Genomic DNA, 26,485 nt, shown 5'->3' with positions numbered 1-26,485 from the left:
TACCATCCAGCATGCTGTTTTTCTTTCCTATTAAACATGGTCATTTATTTTCACTTGATGCTCCCCTCCCTGGGTGCACATTTTGGTTTTTGCCCTAGCACTACACAGCTGAGTAAAATCGTCAAAGCTTGATGGTGAGTTAGTTCTTTAAATCAGCTGTGTTGTGCTAGGGCAAAACCAAAATGTGCACCCAGGTGGGCCCCAGGACTGAGTTTGGGGAAACCCTGCTCTAGATATGGGGTATTCAACTCTTACCCTATGAGGGCTGGAGCCTGCTGGTTTTCTGTTCTACCTGATAATTAGTTGCACCCATCTGGTGTCCCTAGTCTAAATCAGTCCCTGGTTAGAGAGGATGGGTGCAGTGGTACTGGCTTTGATGTGTTGAGGTAAAGGGCTCTAGAAACTCCCAACTAAATTTTACTGAGAGGGGAAGTTTTTTTGGGGGGGGCTGGCCTACTGGTTTCCAGTTAAAACACTGAGAAACTGAGCTGCTCTTGAACATATAGTCCCTTATCCTATTTGAGCCCATATCAAACACCAGACAAAACGGCCTACTTAAAACCTCTATGGGATCACTGTCCCTAAACCGGGACGATTGTTGCTCAATATGCGATAATATGACTAGAAAAAGTTGTAACAGCCAACTTTCCGGGACACAGACATGTATGGGCAGCAAGCTTAAATTCTTGTTAGTCTAACTGCAGTCTCCAATTTACAGTAGTTATTACAACAAAAAATACCATGCTGTTTAAGAATAGTGCACAACAAAACACTTATCACGGCAACTGGGTTGATACATTCACCTCTGAAGGTAAATAATGTACTTACATTCAGTAATTTTTTATTTTTTTATTTTACCGTTATTTTACCAGGTAAGTTGACTGAGAACACGTTCTCATTTGCAGCAACGACCTGGGGAATAGTTACAGGGGAGAGGAGGGGGATGAATGAGCCAATTGTAAACTGGGGATTATTAGGTGACCATGATGGTTTGAGGCCAATCTAGATGTGTGAAAGGTAGTGTATGATCCATGTATGACATTCCTGGGAGTGTGTAAACAAACATATTTTTTTAGTAACATGACATAAAAAATGCTATGTACTTGAAATGTATAAATTTACCAATTTGGCACATTTGGGCAGACTTAATGCAAAATATTGTGTAGTGAGGTAATTCCTAACTGGATCAATCTGAAACTTTGCATACACTCCTGCCATCTTGTGGATAAAATCTAAATTACATCTAGGCTCCTCTTAATGTATGGCCTTTCTCTTGCATTTCAAAGAAGACAAAAAACATGCGTTTTTATCTTTTACCAGATCTGTGTTATTCTCCTACATTCATTTCACAGTTCCACAAACTTCAGTGTTTCTTTTCAAATGGTATAAAGAATTTGCATATCCTTACTTCAGGTCCTGAGCAACAGGCAGTTAGATTTGGGTATGTCATTTCAGGCCAAAATGTTTTAAAAAACGGGTCCGATCCTTAAGAGGATTTATTAAACATATTATTGGACATGGTTTATATAGGCCTATTTCATACGTTCTGATATGTTTTAGATGTTTATTAAATCTTTGTCTATCCTAAGCGAGGACAGTATTTCTTGGCATGATCATCCATAAAAAGTTCATTTTTGAATGTTCAGTTTTATAACCCCAATTCTATATTTTTGTTCACCCACACTAATTGTCTCTGGCGCATTTGACCTCAAGAGAAGAGGCTCGCATTACAGACACTGCGCTAAAAGTGTTTAATCCTTTATTAGGAATTAGAATACACATTTTAATAGGATCTCTGAGTTAATGAACACCACGTATTTATATTTCATAACCGGCAGCAGTTTGCTTGCTAAATCCGTTCTGTGCATTTCACAGCTCTTCGTTAGCACCTATTTTTTAATCAAGCTACTTTTAGCTCATGGATAAAGTTTCAGGTGGACACGGGAGCGGTGATGGACGCGAAGGGGCAGGTAGAGATGTTCGCTTAGCACGCTATGTAAGTGGACCACTACTTGGCAAAGCGTAAAAGGAATCTGAAGTAGGGAAGCAAGAACGGATACAGGGGAGACGACAAAATTGCTTTGACAAAGACCGGTGTTTGATTTTGGTTACAGGAATGTCAAAAAACTAAGGATGATTGGCATAACTATTGCATTTCCAGTGAGCCTGGATAATAGGCCTAAAAGTGAATCTTTTTCTGAATCCACTGGATAGTTAGCATTTTTGTGGACTTCTCAAGCTACTTTTCCTCTATACTTCGAGAATGCTGCTAAGAATGCAAATATTTTTTGCTCTAAGCATCCTAGGTAAGTAAGTTAGGCTACTTGCATTCTGCTAACTTTTATACGATTACAATTATAAAGCGAATTTACATATGTTTGAGGCATGCTATGTATTTGTTTTTTAGTGTTAATGTTTTTATTCTTCAGCTTGAATGTAGGATACTAGTTGGTGTATTTTATTCTATTATAGGGATGGTTTGCGACGCCGCAAGACCAGTGCGCTCATTGTCACGCGCTGTATCAAGAAAAGGTCCCGCAGACGCCAGCAAGTTTGACAGAAACATAGAAGAATTGATAGAGCGAATACACGATTTATCCAACGAAAATCACAACGTTGATGCCAATGCCAGGGGCGGCATCAGCGCAGACGAAATTTTAGAGGACCCAAATGTCAGGACAGGTGGCACCGTGTTAGAGGGCATTGACGTGAGCGCTTATTATGGTGTCCTGGGCAAGGTATTTGCCATGTATAGACCACTAATAGAAGATGGGTTTATAGAAAACCTCCCTAAAACGTTTGTGTGCATTTTGTCTGGGAGAACGGACTGTGGCTTGGAGGCAGAATTGACAAAGACTGTATCACTTGAGCTTGGCAAACCGCTACTGTCGCTTCTATCATCTGTCAAATCTCAGACATGCACAAGAAGCAGTACAAGTTCAGAACCATCACTTTTTCAAAGATCCTACCTCAGAGTAGACGATTCCACGGTAGAACAATTCAGTGCTTTTCAGGAGATAATGACTGCTTTGTCACGTCTTTCCTTATCTGATAAAGTTATGTCTGCTTGGACTGGTCTAATAGACATGACATTTCCTGCGATAGTGACACATGGTTCAGAATTCATATTGACGTTTCTCCAAACCCCAATGGATTATGTAAAAATAGCACTGCAATTTGGAATTGCAATGCCCGCTCTGGACCAAAATGAACAATGTCAGCAAGGTTTGTCAGTTTTTTGTTTTCTACTTGCACTTTCTTTATGTTAAGTTATGAATGTAATGTATACCGTTTTTAGGCACTGTTTGTATTGTACATTTGCAGTATTTTATGTAATGTGTATTTAATGCCCTGTCTTTTTTGTATAGGGGATCTAAAGCAGCTCCTGATGTGGTAAGCTGACAATGATGTGTGGAACCTTTCCTCTGTGAAACCTTTCATATGATACCCTGAGATAAACATCATGGAAATGTTATGATGGATTCATTCTTATATTTCTTTCCACTGACAGAGGAATATGACCTCCCATATCCTTTCTAACTGACTGTTTTATTCAGGGGTATACGTCACAATGTGAGCTGGTCCTTTGGTGACTCCATCTTGGATATGTTCCTGGCTCCAGAATCAACGCTGTGCAGCTACCCAGGCCCAGACTGCCAGAGCCTCCCCACAGTCTCCTTCAGCCGTACCCTCAAAGCGGTAGAGGACAACCCCACTGCCCTGCTGAGGTGTGACCACGACAACCTAGCCCGTTTCAACGACACCCTGTGCGCTGACATCATCACAGTGGGCCTACAGAGCTCCTCAACACTTTCCACTTTCTGCAACGCTCTGAGCATCCTGAACCCCACTGAGGTGGAACAGGTGTGGAGTAACACCTGTCATGTTATCCAGGCTCTACTGTTGCCCATCCTGGAGGACAGGTCTGACTGCAGTGGGGACATCCCGGCCCCGCCTCCCCCAGGCCCACGGGTCTCAAGATCGCTCAGCCTCAGCCAGTTGCTGTGCAACTACGGCAACTGGACCAATGCTAGTGACGTGGACGCAGGCCTGGTGACACTGTGTAGTGAAAATGACAGGCAAGAATTCATCCTAGCGGTGTGCAGCAATATCCAGCTAATGCAGGCATTGATGAACAACAATCCTAACAATAGCTGGCTGTGGAATTTCTGTGTGAACTCCTCTGATGGATACATGGTGAGTCAGTTCTGTAGGTATCAGACCTGGACGGCGGAGACAGTCGACCCAACCATGGTGGCCGTCTGCTGGGACCAGGACAAGGAGAGGCTGATGATCCTCCTCTGTCAGAACCTGGACTTGTTCACTGTTGTGTTTTCCCATGTTGACAACAACTGGCTGCAGCTGAACTGTACAGAGGCCCCGACACAGCCAGATATAAACTCTCTGGTGGCGGCTTCCTGCCAGTACTCAGAATGGCAAAACGTGATGGAAATCACCATAGAGATGATATCCATGTGCATCCAGAATGATGACAAGGGTTTTGTACTGGAGGTGTGCGCCAATGCCACATTTCTGAATGAACTGCTTCATAATAGTGCTACTGTATGGGTTGGAGAATACTGCACTGTCTCCCTTAACTCAACACCCACCAACCCGCCTGTGGTGTTCAGCATCCCAGACTGGTGCAACTATGATAAGTGGAGCAAGGTGCTGGTGGACCCGTCAATGGTGGAGCTCTGCTGGCGACACGACCAGATGAGTTTTAATAAGAACGTGTGCTGCAACATGCCCCTGTTTGAGAAGCTCACTTTAGAGCCCCAGAACGAGTGGCTCATGTCGGTCTGTGTCGACAAAGATACCAAGGACATCCTGTCCCAGGTGTGCCAATACTCTGACTGGAACAAGCCCATCATTGTAGACATGACTGACCTGGCTCTCTGTGCTGAGCTGGACTCTCTGAACTTCACTCAGAAGGTGTGCACCAACACCACTGTGCTCCAGAACCTGCTAGCCAACCCTGACAATACATGGCTGTTGGCGTATTGTGCGAACCACACTGGCCCCGGCAGTGGAGGGGGACAGGGAGGAGGCCTGTTGGGGTTTAAGCCAGTAGAACAATGCCAGTACCACAGCTGGGCAGCGGCACTTCCTGACACCTCTCTCCTGAACCTGTGCTGGGACTACGACCAGGCCAACTTTGTTTCATCCATCTGCACCAACACTGGCCTCCTCTCCCTGCTCACCAAGGAGCCCTACAGCCTATGGGTGGGCACGCTCTGTACCACCTACACCAACTACACCAAAGGAAACAGCCAGGGCAAAACCAACAGCACCTCCACAGACTCCCAGCCCTGCCTGGTCAGAGACATTGTGAGGAGGCTGAACTGGACTTGTAGTGCAGACTTCAGCCCAGCCTGTCAGCCAGGCTCCAGTCAGACGCAGGCTCTGCAGCTGCTTTTGCGCTGCGGGGTGAAGGTCCTGCAGCATCGCTTGGAGGGGCTCCTGACCACACACATGGCCTCTGTGGTGGACCAGGCCACCAGTGTGACCGTGGTGCTGTTGGTGGCCCTGGAGGAGAGCCAGATGATGTCCCTACGTGTGACTGAAAACATCCGCTTCAATGTGCTGAAGTCTGTGGTGCTCTATCTAGAGAAGGAGACCAACTTTGACAACAAGAGGGTCCTGCTGCAGTGCTTTGGGGTAGGTGGGCTGGGCAGACTTGATCTGCAGATAAAGAATTCCAACATTGCGTGTATTGTAAACTGCTACATTGAACAGTCCTGAATGAATGGTGGTCATCTATACATTTCCCTCAGGTCACAAACCTGTTTTCTGCTGTTTTGGCTTTTTAACTGATTCATGTCTAAGGACATTTATATCGGACCCATTCTAGTTTAGTGGAAATGTCATATGACTAACTTAGAATCCGTTTTTTTCTTTTTTTTGAGGTAACTAATCATCTATATCAATTACCATGAGGGCTATTGTTGTGTCAACAGACGGTGTACACAGTTTCACACATGTCATTGATAGTGGACATTAAATCTCTTCCCCTGGATGAGATTAACTGACATTGATGTGATTGAATGACAATCCAACGCTAATCTCTAATCACTTGTGTTTATTATTGTTGATACTGTGTTGTTGCTGTTGTCCATCTTGATATTTTTTTTCTTTAACCATTCAAATGATAAGCTTGAAGATTTGTTTGTCCGTAACAGAAAGTACTGACCAGTTTGATGCAAACAGGAAGACATGGGAACAGTGATGGATTTTTCCTCATCAAGGTGACAGAAGTAGGACTGATACTTATTTGGTCCTTTTACATTTGTGACTGGTGATATAGTAACTAACAAATACACTCCCCTACGTATTTATTTGGACAGGGAAGCTAAAATGTTTAATTGTGCTCTATACTCCAGCATTTTGGATTTGAGATCAAATGTTTAATATGAGGCGACAGTACATAATGTCCCCTTTTTATTTTAGGTATTTTCATACATACTGTTTTACCGTTCAGAAATAAAAGCACTTGATGTATCTAGTTCCTCATTTGATGACAAAAGTTTAGTGTTTGGTCCCATATTCCTAGCACGCAATGCGTAGCATCATGGTAGAATCCACATTAATGCAGAAGTGTAGAGAAACATATATTCTTATTGACAATAAAGCGGACTCCAAAATGACACAATAAATTATTTACCACTCATTTCTATTGGGCACAACATAATCTGAAACACGACCAAAACAAAATGCAGATGCACCCAACAAGTGTGTAAAGTCAAAAGCTTGATGTTGTCATAGCGTGGAAAAATATGGCACCAAATGCTAAACTTTTGTCAAAATGTAATATGACCCCACCATCGAAAGGTGAGACTCTCACGAACACATGTTTTGCTCTACGACGCCCACAAGCTTCACATCACTCGTCTAAAGGTAACCCGGTACCAGTTTAAAAATGAATGATAATAATTTCCTGAGCTTTCTTATATCTCTCAGATATAGGACAAACACTTCAAAATATACTTCCTTTTGATAAACTATTTGACTCTGTTTTGCGGGGTATGAATATGTTATTCAATGTGTTTCTATGGGCTAATAGCAAAATGTAATGTTTCATCAAATGTTTTTTCAATATTTTTTGGGATACCTACAGGGGTTCTAAAATTCTAAATCAAATAGCTCAATGATCCTTGGTATGAACATCTTAAAAGAATTCCATAAATTAGCTTTGTAGACACCCAGCCCCAAGCACTTAGACCATAAGTGAATTTGTCCAAATACTTATGACACCTTCAAATGGGGGGACTAGATACAGAGTGCTTTCATTTCTAAACAGTAAAACAGATATGTATGAAAATACCCTCAAATAAAAGGTGACATTCTGTACTGACGCCTCATAAAATATCTAAAATGCTTGAGTATAGAGCCAAAGTAGAAAAAAATAAATACTGTCCAAATAAATAAGTAGGGGAGTGTAACTCTTAAGACATGTCTAGAGATGTCTCAAGGCGTGGTGATGGCTAGGTATGAGTTTTTGTAATGTAGAGATTTTAAGTTCATTTATAATTTATTGTTACTTGATGACAGTTTTTGTTATGATATTCTTGTCTGGTTAATGGGTGCTTGGTTTTAGTATGTGGTGTGATTCTGTTACAGGAGTATTTCCGTATCCCTCTGGCCAATCTGAGGGCAGTGCTGAGTGCAGTGGACATCACCACAGTCAGACAGATACTGCAGTACTTCAGCAGGAACCAGGGAACATTGCAGGTAATATAACACACTTCATATCAGTTGTCCTCTTAGACAGGTCTTCCATGGAAAATACTAAGATCACTTGACCTCAATGGGACAACCTGGTTGAATACATTTGATAAAATAATTAAGTAAAATGTAGCGAAACCGCTCTATGTTCACACAAGATAATCACTTAATCCCGCTCTCTGTCCTAGTTTACAGATGACTACCTAGGCACCATGGTATCTGTGCTTTTCCAGACCCACTTGGTCAGGGACGGGAGCCTCTTTCCTGAACTGGTACCCCTACTTGCCCTGGTCAATCCTGCAGACATCCAGTCACTGCCCCCCTTACAGACCAACCTCATTGTGTAAGTTAAGCAGGCTTCTGATACAAGTCATCATGAGTCATGATGTCCTTGTGTGTTGGTCTCTGCATTATAGATGTACGTATAGTACTGCATGGCTATAGAATCAAAGGTAATGGACTTAGGCAGTTAATTACCCCCTCTATTCAGACACAAACATACTCACAATATTGGAGTCTTTATCTATTTAAACTACTGCTTTGGCCTTAATTTAAATTGGGTCATTTGAGTCTCTGAAAGAGATGTGCTTTCTTAGTCATGTTTGGATCTCTGCTTTTTGTTCAGGTTAACAAGTATGACCTACATTCCTCTATGCTCTCTGTCTCTCTATCTTCAGGAGAAATACCATCAACAGCAACATCAGGAGCCTGTCGGTAGAGCAGCGCAGGGCCTTTGGGAGGTGGTACAGCCGAGCCCTCAGCTCCCTCAACATGACAGCCGGCGGCCCCTCCTTCATCAGGGACACTGGTAACCTGATCGTCTACCTGCCCTTTCACAGCTTCCAGCACCTCTCACCTGCTCAGGTAACAGACACGACACCTCTCTGTGAAACCAGAGCCTCCCCAGCCACAGCCAGGCAGTTGTCAGTGGTCTCCATTGTGTCAGTGGTTGTGGCCGTAGCCAATGTTCAATAAGTAAACATCGGAATGCATCAATTAAGAATGGCTATGTGAAGCATAGTGAGTGATCTTTCAATGCTTAAAATGTGAATATGATCGTTGCATGTAAAGTCAGGTCCAAAAGGATTAGCGCCCTTGATAAAGATGGGCAAAAAAGACTGTATAAATTAAATAATACAAATACTGAGTTATATTGTATACAGAATTTGTATTTATTTTATACTAATACAATTGCTCAAAGAAAGAGATTTTGTTTAATAAGTAATATTTTTCTTTCTCAAAAATAGAGATCAAAATTATTGGCACCCCTGTTTTCAGAACCTTTCAATGCCTAACCTTGGATAATGGCATTGAGCCTTTTTTCTCAAATATTTTATGAGATAGAAGAACACATTGGGAGGTGATCTTAGACCATTCCTCCATACAGAATCTTTCCAGATCTTTGATATCCTTTGTTTTCAATTATGGACTGCCCTCTTCAATTCAAACCTCAGGTTTTCAATGGGGTTCATCAGGAGACTGAGATGGCCATTGCAAAATGTTGATTTTGTGGTCAATTAACCATTTCTTTGTGGATTTTGATGTGTGCTTTGGGTTATTGTCTTGCTCACATATCCACTTGTGGCCAAGTTTAAACCTCCTGGCAGAGGTAACTAGGTTTTTGGCTTAGATGTCCTGGTCACTGGCCTCCCGCAGCTCCTGCAATAATTGGAGGAAATTAGCTTTAAAAATGCAAAATAGCATGATATTAGCTATTAAACTGCAACAAAAAAAATCTAATGTGCCCCATGGCAAAATGTGTTGAATTGGAGGAAGTTAGCTGTTTTCCCTCATAACAAATCCTCAGACCTTGCTGAGCACCCCGCAAAACTGCGGTACGACACTGGTTCTGGTACTGGGTTAAGTTTAGGTTTAGTTTATTAAGTCGTTTACCTTAAAGTAAAAAAAAAAGGTGTGAAAACGTGATCCGTGTTAGTTCCTGATAGTTGCTGGTTGAAAATGGGGTTACATTTGACCCCCCTTTTTGAGAAACAAATATAGTACTATTATAAACAATCTATTTCTCTGAGCAATTGTACTAGTATAAAATAAAATATATATACACTACCGTTCAAAAGTTTGGGGTCACTTAGAAATGTTCTTGTTTTCCATGAAAACATACATTCAATTAGTTGCAAAATGAATAGGAAATATAGTCAAGACGTTGACAAGTTACAATTAATGATTTTTAATTGAAATAATAATTGTGTCCTTCAAACTTTGCTTTTGTCAAAGAATCCTCCTTTTGCAGCAATTACAGCCTTGCAGACCTTTGGCATTCTAGTTGTCAATTTGTTGAGGTAATCTGAAGAGATTTTACCCCATGCTTCCTGAAGCACCTCCCACAAATAGGATTGGCTTGATGGGCACTTCTTACGTACCATATGGTCAAGCTGCTCCCACAACAGCTCAATAGGGTTGAGATCAGGTGACTGTGCTGGCCACTCCATTATAGACAGAATATCAGCTGACTGCTTCTTCCCTAAATAGTTTTTGCGTAGTTTGGAGCTGTACTTTGGGTCATTGTCCTGTTGTAGGAGGAAATTGGCTCCAATTAAGCGCCGTCCACAGGGTATGGCATGGCGTTGCAAAATGGAGTGATAGCCTTCCTTCTTCAAGATCCCTTTTACCCTGTACAAATCTCCCACTTTACCACCATCCCCAGACCATCACATTACCTCCACCATGCTTGACAGATGGTGTCAAGCACTCCCCCAGCATCTTTTAATTTTTTCTGCATCTCACAAATGTTCTTCTCTGTGATCTGAACACCTCACACTTAGATTAGTCTGTCCTTAACACTTTTATCAAATCTTCCTCTGTCCAGTGTCTATGTTCTTTTGCCCATCTTAATATTTTCTTTTTATTGGCCAGTCTGAGATGTGGCTTTTTCTTTGCAACTCTGCCTAGAAGGCCAGCATCCCGGAGTCGCCTCTTCACTGTTGACGTTGAGACTGGGGTTTTGCTGGTACTATTTAATGAAGCTGACAGTTGAGGACTTGTGAGGCGTCTGTTTCTCAAACTAGACACTCCAATGTACTTGTCCTCTTGCTCAGTTGTGCACCAGGGCCTCCCACTCCTCTTTTTATTATGGTTAGTGCCAGTTTGAGCTGTTTTGTGAAGGTAGTAGTACACAGCGTTGTACGAGATCTTCCGTTTTTTGGCAATTTCTCGCATGGAATAGCCTTAATGTCTCAGAACAAGAATAGACTGACAAGTTTCAGAAGAAAGTTATTTGTTTCTGGCCATTTTGAGCCTGTAATCGAACCCACAAATGCTGATGCTCGAGATACTCAACTAGTCTAAGGAAGGCCAGTTTTATTTATTCTTTAATCAGAACAACAGTTTTCAGCTGTGCTAACATAATTGCAAAAGGGTTTTCTAATGATCAATTAGCCTTTTAAAATGATAATTAGATTATCTTGGATTAGCTAACACAACGTGCCATTGGAACACAGGAGTGATGGTTGCTGATAATGGGCCTCTGTACACCTATGTAAATATTCCATAAAAAATATGCCATCTCCAGCTACAATAGTCATTTACAACATTAACAATGTCTACACTGTATTTCTGATCAACAAAAAACTTTCAAAAACAAGATTTCTAAGTGATCCCAAACTTTTGAATGGTAGTGTGTATATATATATATATATATATATATATATATATATATATATACACACACAAACTTTTTTTAATGCAATAAAGCTCTTTTTTAAAATTATTGTTTATTTTATCAAGTATTTGTTGCTCATCAAGGGTGACAATAATTTTGTACCTGACTGTATGTGTAAGGGGATGAGGTTGTACTGTGCAAAATTGTATGTCTATACAGTACAAAACAGTATATGTTTAGGCCAATAGGTTTTCATTGTCTAAATTTAAAACGGTATACAGTACGTTTTAACCATTGTGCACTGTCATTTTTAACCAGAGTTGTGTGGTGTTTCTTCTCTCCTAGCTGTTGGCTGGAATGGATGTGTTGCTGATGAACACCCTAAGCCACCTACAACAGCAGTTTGTGGCTGAAAGCCTCATAAGGACCTTCAGAAATCTAACAGTGGAACAATTCAGGAGGTCAGTGTCACAATATTTGATCGATGGTTGGTCATGTATCCTGTCTTACAGAAACATTCGGTTTCAAACATTAATCTGATTTGAGTGTATGCGTTTTCAATAAATTACTTTCCGTAGTCCTATGAAACGCAGCATTCTGGTAGACACTGAAGTAACCAACTGTTTGGGATCCAAACGTATTGTTGGATATACTTGAGTAATTATCATCTTTGTATCCCTAGGCTTGGCAACCTGACGTGTCTGTCAGACCCAAAGGACCTGCAGGTGTACAGAAACACAGAGGCCTTCTCTGTGATTCAGGACAACATTAGGGCATGTGTTGCCCAGGGCCTCAGGGGCCCCAGTGACATGGTAAGTGGAGCTGTCACAGACAGAACTACTTTCTTTTTCACCGTAAAGTTGAAGGTGAAACTCATATGGGTATGAGTGAAGTAGACTAATCTATGGGTTTAATTTCTTGTTTGCACTTTGTCTTGATTCCTGTGTAAATACACTGCTCAAAAAAATAAAGGGAACACTAAAATAACACATCCTAGATCTGAATGAATGAAATATTCTTATTAAGTACTTTTTTGTTTACATAGTTGAATGTGCTGACAACAAAATCACACAAAAATGATCAATGGAAATCAAATTTATCAACCCATGGAGGTCTGGATTTGGAGTCACACTCAAAATTTAAAGTGGAAAACCACACTACAGGCTGATCCAACTTTGATGTAATGTCCTTAAAACAAGTCAAAATGAGGCCCAGTAGTGTGTGTGGCCTCCACGTGCCTGTATGACCTCCCTACAACGCCTGGGCATGCTCCTGATGAGGTGGCGGATGGTCTCCTGAGGGATCTCCTCCCAGACCTTGACTAAAGCATCCGCCAACTCCTGGACAGTCTGTGGTGCAACGTGGCTTTGGTGGATGGAGCGAGACATGATGTCCCAGATGTGCTCAATTGGATTCAGGTCTGGGGAACGGGCGGGCCAGTCCATAGCATCAATGCCTTCCTCTTGCAGGAACTGCTGACACACTCCAGCCACATGAGGTCTAGCATTGTCTTGCATTAGGAGGAACCCAGGGCCAACCGCACCAGCATATGGTCTCACAAGGGGTCTGAGGATCTCATCTCGGTACCTAATGGCAGTCAGGCTACCTCTGGCGAGCACATGGAGGGCTGTGCGTCCCCACAAAGAAATGCCACCCCACACCATGACTGACCCACCGCCAAACCGGTCATGCTGGAGGATGTTGCAGGCAGCAAAACGTTCTCCACGGCGCCTCCAGACTCTGTCACATCTGTCACGTGCTCAGTGTGAACCTGCTTTCATCTGTGAAGAGCACAGGGCGCCAGTGGCGAATTTGCCAATCTTGGTGTTCTCTGGCAAATGCCAAACGTCCTGTATGGTGTTGGGTTGTAAGCACAACCCCCACCTGTGGACGTCGGGCCCTCATACCACCCTCATGGAGTCTGTTTCTGACCGTTTGAGCAGACACATGCACATTTGTGGCCTGCTGGAGGTCATTTTGCAGGGCTCTGGCAGTGCACCTCCTGATCCTCCTTGCACAAAGGCGGAGGTAGCGGTCCTGCTGCTGGGTTGTTGCCATCCTACGGCCTCCTCCACGTCTCCTGATGTACTGGCCTGTCTCCTGGTAGCGCCTCCATGCTCTGGACACTATGTTGACAGACACAGCAAACCTTCTTGCCACAGCTCGCATTGATGTGCCATCCTGGATGAGCTGCACTACCTGAGCCACTTGTGTGGGTTGTAGACTCCGTCTCATGCTACCACTAGAGTGAAAGCACCGCCAGCATTCAAAAGTGACCAAAACATCAGCCAGGAAGCATAGGAACTGAGAAGGGGTCTGTGGTCACCACCTGCAGAACCACTCTTTTATTGGGGGTGTCTTGCTAACTGCCTATAATTTCCACCTGTTGTCTATTCCATTTGCACAACAGCATGTGCAATTTATTGTCAATCAGTGTTGCTTCCTAAGTGGAGAGTTTGATTTCACAGAAGTGTGATTGACTTGGAGTTACATTGTGTTGTTTAAGTGTTCCCTTTATTTTTTTGAGCAGTCTATGTGTGTGTGTTATGCTTGTGACCATCCCTCTTCAGATCTCCAGCTTGTTCCTGAATGGGAGTGAGCTTCAGTCTCCTGGCTCTCTCTCCGCCGGCCGAGTGTTACAGCTGGCTTCCTTCTTGCCCTGGCTGGGTGTGGACTTCCTGCAGAAGCTCAGCCAATCCCAGCTCAGCCCTGCGCTGACAGCCCTGGTCTCTGTGCCCTTCACTCCTGCACAGGTAGAAGATCATCATCAGCCGTCCAAGCATCCTCTCATCAGAGAGAGAGCTCTAATGGAGCACCTTCTGTTTGGTTTTCATACCTGATTGGGTTTTCTCAGTGCTGCACGGCTCCAGTAACAGAGGGTGGGGATGATTATGGGGTTAGAATGGGGGTTGGTTAGTAGGGGCTTTGTGACAGCTGACAAGCGGACAGTTTTCAGCAGTCTGACCCCAGGTGAGGTGAGGGGGGTTCTGGAGGTGCCTTGACCCTTTGATTACAGAAGCACAACCAGCCCCACATTTTCAATGTGTGCCTCACGGCTGCTGCCTTTCATGTGCCATAAGGGGCCTTAGTCAATGGAATGGTAGGGTGGGGAAACAAAAGCAGAAAATAAAGCATTTGTTTTTGTCTTGAGCCCAGTGGGCTTTTCTTCATTTTCCCAAGTAGTTTCCATTTTCATAATACAGATGTTAATAAAACAGAGTTAAGACCAGTCATAATGATTTGTTCCATCTTCTTTTTGTGATGTTGTTCTAGGCCAGTGTAATTGTGGACAAAGTGTCTCTAAACAACAGTGTAAGTATTATTTCAGTTTTTGAAGCACATGCCTTTCTGTTGCAGAAAGGGATTGTAAACAGGGTTGCGTATTGTCTCAGATATGGTATGCTAGATGTTTGAGAGTGTCTCTGTTTCAGTCTAATGCTTCTGTGCATAGTAATGGTCCATTCTGAGCCAGCTGGCCCAAAGCCTAGTGCAGCCTGGCCAGGGGTGACTCAAGGACAAATACTATCACCATGGCAAACCACACAACCCTGTCAAGATGTGTGTTTCCTACTTCATTATACACCAGATGACACTCTCTTCCTGTATTATCTTAGTATCTAATGGCTGTATAGTGTTACAAAGAACAAGAACAATTTGTTAAAGGTATCTTTTGTATCTAGTTTCATTTAACAGATGATTTTTGCATTATTAAGTGTTTGAATGATGAGTTAGAAATAGACTATCCCTCTTTCTTTCTCCATATCTTCCTCCACCCCCCCCACTCTTTCATATCCCCAACCTTCCCCTCTCTCTCTCTCTCTCGCTCCTGCTCCCTCCCTCTCCCTCTGTCCCTCCTTGTGTCCCTTCTAGCTGGCTCTGCCGGGGCAGCTGCAGAAGCTGGGCTCTCTGGTGAGTGGGGTGAAGGTTGAGACTCTGTGGAACTTGCCCTCTGACATCCTGCTGTCCTCTCTGCCTGACATCGCCCTGCACACGCCCGGCCTCAACCCCTCACAGGCCAACACCATCACCACTAAACTATGGGTACGGCCTTAGAGGGACTCACCAACACTGACACCCATCCTCACAAACAGCGACATGCTCACTCATACTAAATGAAGACAATCGACAAGGTACACAGTAACATGGCTTCGGCCGAACGCTGCTACTCTTGGCTCAGTGGGAGGTATGTTTACAAGGCTCTGTGAGTATGCATGTATGACCATAACCATTGGAGAGGGAACAGAGTGGAGGAGAGCAAGGTGGAGTGTGGAGGGGGACCGCAGCTGGCATGCTCAGGTGTACCCAGGCTCCTTGCCCTGCCTGGCAGTCAGATGGGGTGATGTGGCCCTGTGCCAGCTGGAGCTGTATGCTCCATAAGGACCAGAACCAGGGATAGACTGACACACTGGGCAGGCTCAGTATTGGGCTGTTTCTTAGAGAGGAGGTGCCAACTATGCATGAATTAGGTCACTCTGACACATTTGTAATTACTCCTCTTTTGTTTGCCTGAGTTATTTTTTATGGTTTGTGAACATGTATTTACATTCCACCAACATATTGTGTGTAACGCTCAGAAGCCCATTTAGTCACCATTGAAATCCACTTTATAGCTGCGTGTTTATCTTTTGAATTGGTGTTGTTTAGTCACTATACTCTATGTCTGTGTTGTGTTGACCTTTGTCCAGGACTCACCAGAGGTGACTGGCTGGTTGGATAAGGTGGAGCCTCTGCTCCCCAGCACCCCTCTACTCAGTGTGCTGACCAGGGCTAGTCTGCTGTTGGCCAACAGGACCTTGGCAGGAAGACAGGCCTGGAACACTCAGCAGGTAACATCTATGAGCTGACTCATGTCCTCTCTGCTCCAGCAATACCTGTTACCTGCAAGTCATTTTCAAGGGGATACAATTCATGCATATCAGTATAGGAGCATCTACCTATCCCTAAATACTTAGTGATTTTATTCACCCAATGATATTTAGAGATTTGAAAAGGATTTCTGAGTGTGTGGCTAAAGATGTCAGCATGTTACGCAATGTGGGTCTCTCCTCTGTCATGCAGAGGTGTGTATGACACGGTCTTGATTAGATGTTAAATAATTAACCGTCAGTGGAGAGGTCGGCCTGTTGTATAACCCCTGCCCTGACTGTTTAAATAGGCTATTCTATGTTCTGAACACACACAGCGTATCTGTGACTGTCAACACACACACACACACACACACACACACACACACCAGGTCCCAGCTATCACAATGAGGTGGTGTCTCAGACGCACTGATGGCCCTCTCCCTCCTGCTAGCCTAGTGCTGGTCTGGTCTGTTTCACCACACTGGCCAGGAAAGCTGCCCTATAATCCCCTGTCTGCTGCTACTAATGGGCCTGAGGGCGGCCTGCCAGCACCATTAAATCACAGCTCGCAAATCCTGCATGTTAATGCGCACTATGTGAAGTGGCAAAGCACAACAACACTGTGCTACTGAATTTACTACACACCGCAAAACTGTATTCCAAAACTGCCAATCACCTCTATAGCACTGTGGGGTATTCTCTCTCTGGCTGTCTCTACGTGTGTTGGGAGATGGTTTGTGATCAATACTAATGATCGCTTCTGGTTTCTTTTCCCAGGCTAAAACTCTTTTTAAAGAAGCAGTGAAGACCATGCCCAATCTTTCCACTGAGACGTTTCTGTGAGTTCATATCTATGTCAACATGGCTGCAGTGGATTTATTACTAACCTCTTGTGAATGTGCTCCCATTCATATTTGTAATCTATTTTGTCTCTCTGGTTATACAGTGCCCTTGGAAGCATTGCTCGAGGTGTAAGCTGCACAGCCCTGCGACAGCTCTTCCGGGACAAGCCAACATTTTCCTCAATGCGGAGTGTCCTTGCATTCATGAATAAGCAGTCTGTTCCTCTCCATTCCTCACTGGTAGATGAGCAAATACTTAACCATATTCCTTTGAGCCAGTAAATTGAGTTAATAGTGGAACCATGCCATATGTCAGGTATAAAGATAGCTGTTATATAAGCGTAATTGACGACCCTCATGCTTTTGTCTTGACTTACAGAAAAAGTGCATCATCGAGGAGCTGTACTACTTTGACTTCTTCTCTGAGCTGCTGGGAGAGTTTGGCGCGCAGATCGCTCTGGCCCTGCCGTGAGTCGGTCTTACTGCCATTAATCCTCACTACAGATGGTTTGAACATCAACAATGCATCACTGTCAACGTTGTGTGTGTGTCCCTGTGTGCGTGTGTTCCTGTGTGTCCCCGTGTGTGTGTGTCACTGTGTGTGTGTGTGTGTGTGTGTGCGTGTGCGTGTGCGTGTGCGTGTGCGTGTGCGTGTGCGTGTGTGTGTTTGCATGCTTGTGAGTGTATGCATTTGTAGGGTGAGCACTATTAAGAAGTTCCCTGCCGACATGATGGACACTCTCAGGAAGATAATTGTGAAGGACTCCCATCACTTCCTGCTCCTACCCAGTACAAAACAGGATATTCTGGTGGACAAGATGGTGCAGAGACTTGTCAGTACCCTCTCCTGTACCCCATTACTGCTAACACATTCAGCATGGGGTTTAACTTTGGTGTCTTCGTTTTTAAATCTTTATGTTGAAAATTATTTACAGGTATAAGTTGAAAATGTTCTCCCCCAGGGCATGTACACGGGGGAGTTCACTGAGGATGAGTTCCGTTCACTGGGCATCATGGCGACCTATGTAGTGGATGAGGTGTTTGTGCAGGTGGTGCGGAGCTTCTTTGTGGAGAGCCTGGAGTTCCTCCGGGAGTTCTGCTATAACAGCAGCAAGAGGGACATCGTCGCACAGATCCTACAGGAGCCAGGCACTTTCGGGTACTGTAGCATCCTCTTAAACAACCACCCCACATTACAGCACACACCCCATTTAACCTTTCATTATAACTCCTCTGCCTCCTCCCGTCACATGAGAAATGAGCCTTTCTGTGTGCTCTTAGCCCCGTTCAGAACTGGACCCCTGAGACACTCAATCAAGTGGACAGATTCTTATTCTTCCTTCCCAAAGAGACGCTGCAGCAGATTCCCCAGGTACGTTTCCTGCTCTACTTTTCCCTCAGTCTTTAACACATCCATTTCCATTATTTATTCAAGGTTAGTTCCTTTGCAATTGATTTGACCATTGTCATGATTCATTTATTTGGGTGTCCTTAAAGTTATTGAGAGGTGTTACAATTGCTACACGACACCAGGAATCAGGAAAGGATGGATTTGTAAAAGAATCCTGCAGGTGTCCACTGACAGGACTCCTAGAGGTGTCAGGTGCTATGCTGCCCTGGCCTGTTGGCCCCTAGTCAGGCTGTGTGTGTATGTCCTCAGGCCCTGATGACCCCGGGGCGTATAGAGAGGCTGTTTCTGAGTCAGCACCGGTGGGAGTCGGGTGCTGTTGGGGCCCTCTGCATTCAGGGCCGGGACCAGGTTGAACAGACACAGCTGTTTGAGAGGCAGCAGTTTGTTCTTCAGAACTTCCTGGGTTTTCTCAAAGTGGGGCAGGTCAAACGTGAGTGCCACTCTGTCTCACATTGAGACTTCTGTCTTACTCCCCAACCTTACTGCCAAAACAGATGAACATAAGACTCTTTTGTGAAATGTTTACATACATTTCCCTCTGTACAGTATTACCATCTGTTTTTGTCCATTTGTCTCTGCCCAGCTCCTGCATTGATGCCCACATGTGAAAAGCTGCATGCAACACAGCCTTCAGCCTGGAGCACAGACAGCTTGACAGGCATGTCGCCTGCCGCCTTCAGCTGTAGTCTAGAGCTCTTTGGCCAGGACCCCTTCTTTTCATCATACCAACAGAAACTACTCCTCCAGAAAACTAAAGAGGTACATATTTTAACAAGAAACATCACTGTAGTTCCTATGTAGAAATCACCTTCTACCATATGCAAAATGGGTCCAGTGTCTGATTGATCCGTCTTCTGTTGCTGCTCTGGTTGCATTAACTAACAGAGGCTGTGTCTTTGTTCTTTTTCTCTGTGTTGTCTGTAGATCTATGGAGCAGCCCGCTCCTTCTCCTCGTCTGTGATTACACAGCTGGGTCGTATAGCCTCCCAGCTTTCAGTGGCAGAGCTGAGTGTGATCCGGCTGTCTGAGCTGAGCACCATCTCTGCACTGGGGGCAGTCAGCACCTGGAGCAGCAGACAGGTAGCTAACAATCAGTCTGACAATCTGGTTCAATGTTTTTTGTTTCTATGTGTGTAGTCTGTGTAGTCCTGATGTTTTTGAATGTCGGTAACACTTTACTTGACACCTGGTGTCATAACATGTTAAGAACAAAAATAGGATGACAGGTTTGTGAATCCTGAGCGGTCATAATCATGTCATAATATGTCATAACGGCTGACATAACTTGTCATAACAATGTCATGACCCATATATTTACACCTGTTGTGACATATATTGCATTATTTTATGGCTGGTTATGACACCTTCATAAGAGTGTCAAACCCCATATTTACTCAAATTAGTTTTTTCCCTGCCAAGAAGTTTTATTTCAGGTTGAAAGTTTTTCTTAAATCCTTTGTTGTTGCAATGAATTCTTTACGGTCATGTTTTTTTTTCATATTTGAAATAACTTGTAGAATATGGACTTTATGACACTGTCAAGAAGCATTATGACCGTCCATAATCATATAAGGCAAATAGGCCTATCACGTACATGCCTTTATATCAGTCATCAGTAAAAAAAGAGGGTGTCTTGTCCTCCTCCTGAAATCTGCTCCTGCGTTCATCCCAGTCATCTGCAACAGAGCATTGGGGTAGGTGCATGTCTGACATCAATGTGTGCGTAATTAGAATGATAATTTAATATGGTCAATTTTGATTTAAAAAAATATATAACATAAACATACTGTTGACATGTAGGTTATGGTGTAATGGAATGTGTTGCCTTGTGTGGTAGGTTTTGTGCATTTTGACACTCTTATGTAGGTGTCATAACCAGCCATAAAATAACGCAATGTATGTCACAACAGGTCTAAATATGTCATGACAGTGTTATGACTATATTATGACAGGTTATGTCAGCTGTTATGACACACAGTATTACTGCATTGTTATGACCGTATCATAACGCTTTATGACAGTAAGTGTCAAGTAAAGTGTTATCTGAATGTCTTACCTGCTTTGGTGTGCCCTTGTGTGTTTGTGGTGCCTTTTGCAATCCTTGTCTCTCCTGTCCCAGCTGGCTGTGCTGTCCTCCTCTGTGCTCAACTCCACCCAGCTGGGTCCTAGTCAGCTGGACTCCAGCACCCTGGTGGCTATGGGACACATACTGTGTGGGATCAAGGACTCAGACATGCGCTCCCTGAATGCAGTGGAGTTCAGGTGAGATTAGAGACCTACTCAAATCGGTGAGAGGGACCCACTTGAGAGAGGGAGTGTTATAGGTGCTGTGTTTTTACCCTTAAAAAGAGTTCACATTTACAGTTTTCATGTGAAACCTCCCATTATGTGTCTTCTTAGCCTTTATCTAACCTGTTTCTCCCTCCTGTCATTCTACATGCTGTAACCAATGATGTACTGTATATGGGGCATTCTATAAGTAATGGGGCCAATGTGTGACATTGGATCAACATTTCAAAATGGGTTGAAACAAAAATTAAAAAGGATTTTCATGCAGTTCCACATGTGTACTTAAAGGAATAAAAGTAAATGTATGCAAATTGTCCCGTAACTCCACCTATAGAACAACATAGGCCCTTTATGCAGGGTTCATACAGACATTGGCAAGTAAAATTCAAGGGCATTCAGGGACTTTTTCAAGCACTTAATTGTAGTTTTCAAGGACCTCAATGTTAATGTAGAAGTTATATAATTGTACATGTAGGGCCTAATATAGAACTTCCCCCAAAAGGCATGCAAAAAGTGTCAAAAAACGAAGCCATTACCACTAAGAATAATGCAGCCTATGTGACTGACGCAGGCACACAATAAATCCATGAATAGCGGTATCATTAATCTCATCATCGCTGTTTTTATGATGAGAAAGTGACCAAAAACCGAAGTTCCCTTTTCAATGGAAGGATTTATATGGAAAGTCAAATTGGGGCGGGGCAGAACAATTTTTGGGAGCCTTGCTACAGAATGCCATATTGGTCTGCTGATACAGGACTAGTAAAGGCTCAGTGCACTACTTTTGTGAGAATATTTTATGAATATTTATTTTCAGGTTTGCCCTGAGGCTATGATGCCTCAGGAATCTGAGCTCCATGTTCAAGTAGGCTACTTCAAGCCCTTTGTATTGTTTACAATTGCAGGTCTAACATGGGAAAACAAAATGTATTTGTCATGTTATTTCGTTCCAAGATCATTGTGAATAAGCCCACTAGACTATGTAATTTGTTGTCATTATATCCAGAATCATTCATAGGAATAGCGTTGGGTGTTGTGCAATAGTCTATCCTACACAATTGCGCACAGTAGACTTGGCTTCCAATCTGAGGCACAAAAACATATGAAAACATGAACTGTACCTTGATGCTTTCTCTGTTAAATCTAACAGACAACAAACAGATGATCAACATCAATTTGCTAGAGATCGTGGATCCAGGCTCAACTGTCTTCACTGGCGTAACGAATGCGACACAAATATTCTGGACATTTCTCACAAACACCTTTTTTCCAGCACTTGGTCAGTTGCATCGCATGCGCATTGCTATAGCTGTTCATCACTTGACTGTCATTTGGAAAATTCCTTCCTGGATCTGATGATGATGTGTGAAAATATCATGGCGTAACTAGTCAGCTGGACACCAAATGTGCATCCAACAAGTATTGTGCATAATTACTGAAGAACCCACATGAATGACCGCATCAAATTAGGTTTTAAGTATCTAGGTAAGGTGAATCTTTCGGGTTAGAAGCCTTTCGATTTTGTAATGCATACATTATTTTGGATTTGTGTGCCCATGAAAACTGTTTTCACCTGCAACACAAGGAGATACTAAATGTTACACTGCATTTCTGAGATCTCTATACAAAAAACTAGCCAACAGCTAGATACAGGGTTCAAGTTCAATGTCTAATTTAACTGATTAATGCTTCATATATAATATAACAACAACTTATACTGCCATAAATGCAAGGACAGAAAAGTCATGTTTTATGTCACACTATTTTGGATAAATCAGTCAAGACACCAACCATGATAAACATACAGTAGGTTTTAAATAAACTGAATTGTATTGAATATATCTATTTATTGCTGATGATATGTATTGGCCAATGAGCGGCTTTGAAGCCACAGATCGGCCATATTAGCACTCCCCAGAAGAATCAGTCTTCCTTAGGAATGAATGGAATTCTAAAGTATTTCAATTAAATGTTTCATGGACAAAATTACATGTATTTTTGTTGTTGATGTGGGGACAGCAACATTTTGTATTTTCTAAAATGTATACTTTAATGGATAAAAACTATATATATATATTTTTTTTAATGTTAAGCTCACATACTATAATTTAAAAGTATGCATTAAGGTGTCTGTAATAGAATAAACATGGCAAAAATAAACGTAGACATTAAATGCATTTCTATAACTTCCAAAACATTTTTTACTATGATGGGAGTACCAAGATGGGGATGCGGTGGCTTCAAAACACTGCCCTCTGTTAATCATCTAGTGTATATGTAACATATGTAAATCGTACTCTCCTTGCTTTGTGTTTTGTTCAAAGAAATCACCCCAGCCAGTGGTCCCAGTTGAGCCTTATTTATTATCTGTTGTTAAATAGGAAACAGCACCTTAATTGTGCAGGGCTTAATAATGTTGATGGCTGTCGACGGTAAAATCCCTTGCATCACATTTTCATACTGGGCATAAACAAAGTACAATACAAAATATAACATGTGTAAATACCTGTAATTAAATAGGAAACAGCATGTTAGTTGTGCAGGGCATAATTATGTTGATGGTCAAATCTATAGCATGAAAACAACTGTGTGCATATGTGACCATTACACCGGTGCATGCTAGCTAAAACACTTATATACCCCAATCATATACCAAAGCACATCCCAGAAAGTCCCTCAATCCCTAACAGGTACCACATACGCACACATGTATAAATCAGCAATGTACAGCAAACTTGTACACATTGTAAAATATAAGAATAGAATCCAGTCTTCAGAACTCGACCTACCCCTTGCATCACATTTTCATACTGGGGAGACCGGACGTTCGCGATCTCCCCCTATCTGCAAGCGGGGCCAATAACAACACGCCTTATTGTCATCGGAATTGAACCAATCAATAAGAATGCGTGAACATTAAATACACATTTCCTACAAGGCAAGTGGAAACAACCAACCCTGTTACATATATATAAATAATTGTCTGTAACTCACCTCTCCCCCCTCCTGGCTACAGTAAGGCAGTTCTGTGGCTGGGCGGTCTGCGGCTGTCCTGTTCAGAAGAGCAGCAACAGGCTTTAGCGGGACTGCTGAGCCATAGCCTGGCTTTTGGACCCATAAGCTCCTGGGGCCCTGAGGTCTTCATTGAGGTTGGAGCACTGTCAGGTACATGACAGGCCTTTTGTTGTTTTGCTACTACAAATATGACTACTGCCTGAAATTAGTTTCAACCTCTTACAATCTGCAGCTGGCCTCCCAGATATGGCCATGTCTTCTTTGGTGAAGGAGCAGATTGAAGGATTGACACCTCTGGCTGTGTCCCTCATCCGGGCAGACAAGTTTGCTGTAAGTGTGAGGATTCAAAATGCCTATGATTTCAATAACACATGTCAGTTTATCCTCAATGTTTTGTATTGCCCCCAATGAAATTGTTGTTTTTCTATGTTGTGTTCATGTGAATTATCCGTGTCTCCTCAGGTCGTGTTTGACCCAGCCCAGATCAGCATGTTCTCCTATGAACAGGCCAAAGCGGTGACTGAAGCCCAGCGCTTGCTTTTGTCCCCTGTGCAGCTGACAGCTATGTCTATGGTGCTGACCGTCTGGGATGACAAACCTGTTGACTTCCGTGGTAATTAACTTTCACCTGCTGAAATGTTTCAAGTGTACACCATTTCCCTAGATGATTTTCATTTGTGTGGCGGCCTCGGGAAACCCTTCATATCGTGAAATGTTTCTTTTTTTAAAAGCTACCTTGAACAAATACAAAGTAGATGCAGGTAGTAAAGGCCTGGTAAGTTTTTTTATAAAGTCTAGCTAATACGTTGTGTGCTTAACGAGCTAACTAACTAGCGTAATATATTGTACATTGCTTTCTCCTCATTGAAGATGCTCTCATCTCTCCATCCATGATGAAGTGACAGAAGATCATAAAATAATTATTGATTACCTGTAATTCAAATAATGGTTGATTACCGGTAATTCAGAGCATACTGGCAGGTTTGCTCAAAGTAATGACAACTATCTAAATCAAACAACAAGCAATATCACTATTTATCTGAGAAGTCGGCTTCAACGATGATTGATGAAATATATTTAAATTTGATGATTGACTAACTACAAAAAGGAAAGAATGCTACAATGACAGGAGCCCAATCCAATGTACACCCCTTCTCCCCCAAAAGAAAAGCAGTGGGGATTGGTATAACTGTGTTGGTAGATAATTAATCTACATACACCTATCCTATTTTACATATTTGAGGGGAGTGAAGGTGAGTGGCCAGGGCTATTAGAAATTGGATGCAGCTCAAAATGACAGATAATGACAGCAAGATGCCTCTTGCTTCCACCAAGTTTTAGAATAGGATCTCAATTGCTTTGTTACTTAAAATCAAAATAATTCTGAACTGCTGAAATTACTGCAATACTGTTTATATATTTTGATCCCTTTTCATGTAATTTTGGCAGCTAATAGGACCTACCCACTGATCAAGCAACATCGGAAGAAAGTGTGAACTACTTTTATGAAAGTTTGCTCCGGCGTAGACTACAGCTACTTACACACAAATGAAAATGGGAAATTAACTATTTTACTTAAGTAATCAAACAATATGTTTTACATTAGAATAAAGTAAAGGGTTTAAAGTATCCAAAACAACCAAAATCTCAATTTTCAACTATGTGCTTTTTCCCAATAATGAGGGCGTGATATCCAGTATCTAGTTGAAGGAGGACAGCTCAAGCAAAGGTTTGAGGGAGTGTTGGATGTAGGATGCTTGTATTGTTGATGTTGAGTTTGTCTCCATACAGTTAGTGTTGCTTTTGTGTTTGTGTGTCCCCATGCAGGCAGGTCACCAGGGCTGGCACTGTGCCCTAGTCCTCTCTGTCACCTTCTGGGACTGCTGATGGTGCTGTTAGTTTCTGCTCTGTAATGGCCTCCCCTTCTGATGGATAACCTCCTCACTCCCAATGGGCCACGAGGACTCTCTCCCACACAACTACCATGTTAAACAATAAGTGTAATATATTTGTGTAGCCCTGCAGGCTATTGTAATGTATGATTTGATAATGGGTGGATATTTATTTCTATCAGCAAATCATATCAAATTGGTCACACACATATTTAAGAGATTGTATTACAGGTGTAGCGAAATGCTTGTGTATTTCAGCATTTTATTGCGCATTGCTGAGTTGTAGTCGTCAGTTTAGGCTGACAATTATTTTGTTAGGTTTAAGGTTGAATAAAATCTTATTTTATTGCTTAAATGTAATTGTTTTAAATAGAACCACATGATTACTATTCTCTTTCCATCTCAAAGTGCAGTGATGTTTTCTATTATTTGACCATTATTATGTTTTTAAATCCTTGTCTATCTGTAAAGTATTTCGTCAACAATTTACATGGTGTACTTTATAAAGGGTCTGTTAATGGTTTATAAGTAGCCCAGTAGACTCCTTTCTAAAGTTGTGTTAAGTGTTCCCAATATTTCTGTAACACAAAAATAATCTAGCCTATATAACACTCTCATTGCAAATCTTTTTGGGGTATTTATTCCATGTATTGTAATTGCTGTGAGATGTGTTTTGTGTGAATACTCGGGCATAAATATGTTGCTAATAAAGAACTTCTACATTGTATTCCTTTTAATTTGATATTTGTGTAATCAAAATGTTTAACTGAAAAATATGTTTAATATCGAGCTGTCAGTCATCTCACAGCTTCATCTAAGTTTCATAAACAAATTGGTAGGGTTGT

General features: G+C 42.5%; 1 protein-coding gene across 2 annotated transcripts; it reads left to right on the top strand.

The window, feature by feature from the left end:
- Positions 1–1,756: 1,756 nt before the first annotated feature.
- strc1 (stereocilin 1) lies at positions 1,757–26,367 on the top strand. Of its 2 annotated transcripts, none has more exons than XM_055921207.1 (28): positions 1,757–2,306; positions 2,473–3,225; positions 3,369–3,393; positions 3,558–5,661; positions 6,183–6,248; positions 7,621–7,731; positions 7,914–8,068; positions 8,403–8,589; positions 11,690–11,805; positions 12,027–12,156; positions 13,915–14,097; positions 14,618–14,656; positions 15,215–15,385; positions 16,030–16,170; positions 16,969–17,030; positions 17,138–17,273; positions 17,413–17,501; positions 17,731–17,866; positions 17,996–18,192; positions 18,315–18,405; positions 18,694–18,874; positions 19,028–19,203; positions 19,369–19,524; positions 20,564–20,706; positions 23,750–23,898; positions 23,981–24,078; positions 24,211–24,361; positions 25,576–26,367. In XM_055921207.1, the coding sequence occupies exons 1-28, from the start codon at positions 2,264–2,266 to the stop codon at positions 25,659–25,661; spliced, it is 6,075 nt and encodes a 2,024-aa protein (XP_055777182.1). In that variant the 5' UTR covers positions 1,757–2,263; the 3' UTR covers positions 25,662–26,367. The 2 variants fall into 2 exon arrangements, with proteins under 2 accessions (XP_055777182.1, XP_055777181.1); XM_055921206.1 differs by having other exon boundaries at positions 6,183–6,257.
- The last annotated feature ends 118 nt before the right edge of the window (positions 26,368–26,485 follow it).

This window comes from Salvelinus fontinalis, chromosome 4 (genome assembly GCF_029448725.1).
Source record: "Salvelinus fontinalis isolate EN_2023a chromosome 4, ASM2944872v1, whole genome shotgun sequence".
NCBI lineage: Eukaryota > Metazoa > Chordata > Actinopteri > Salmoniformes > Salmonidae > Salvelinus > Salvelinus fontinalis.
Note: the sequence above shows the minus strand (reverse complement) of the source record. Positions and strands in the feature narration are given on the sequence as shown.

Bases quoted from the DNA above. Each gene is read 5' to 3' on its own strand.
- strc1 (XM_055921206.1), top strand. From the start codon at position 2,264: ATGCTGCTAAGAATGCAAATATTTTTTGCTCTAAGCATCCTAG. The intron at 6,258-7,620 runs GTAGGACTGATA...ATTCTGTTACAG, and splicing joins TCCTCATCAAGGTGACAGAA to GAGTATTTCCGTATCCCTCT. The intron at 24,362-25,575 runs GTAATTAACTTT...GTCCCCATGCAG, and splicing joins CAAACCTGTTGACTTCCGTG to GCAGGTCACCAGGGCTGGCA.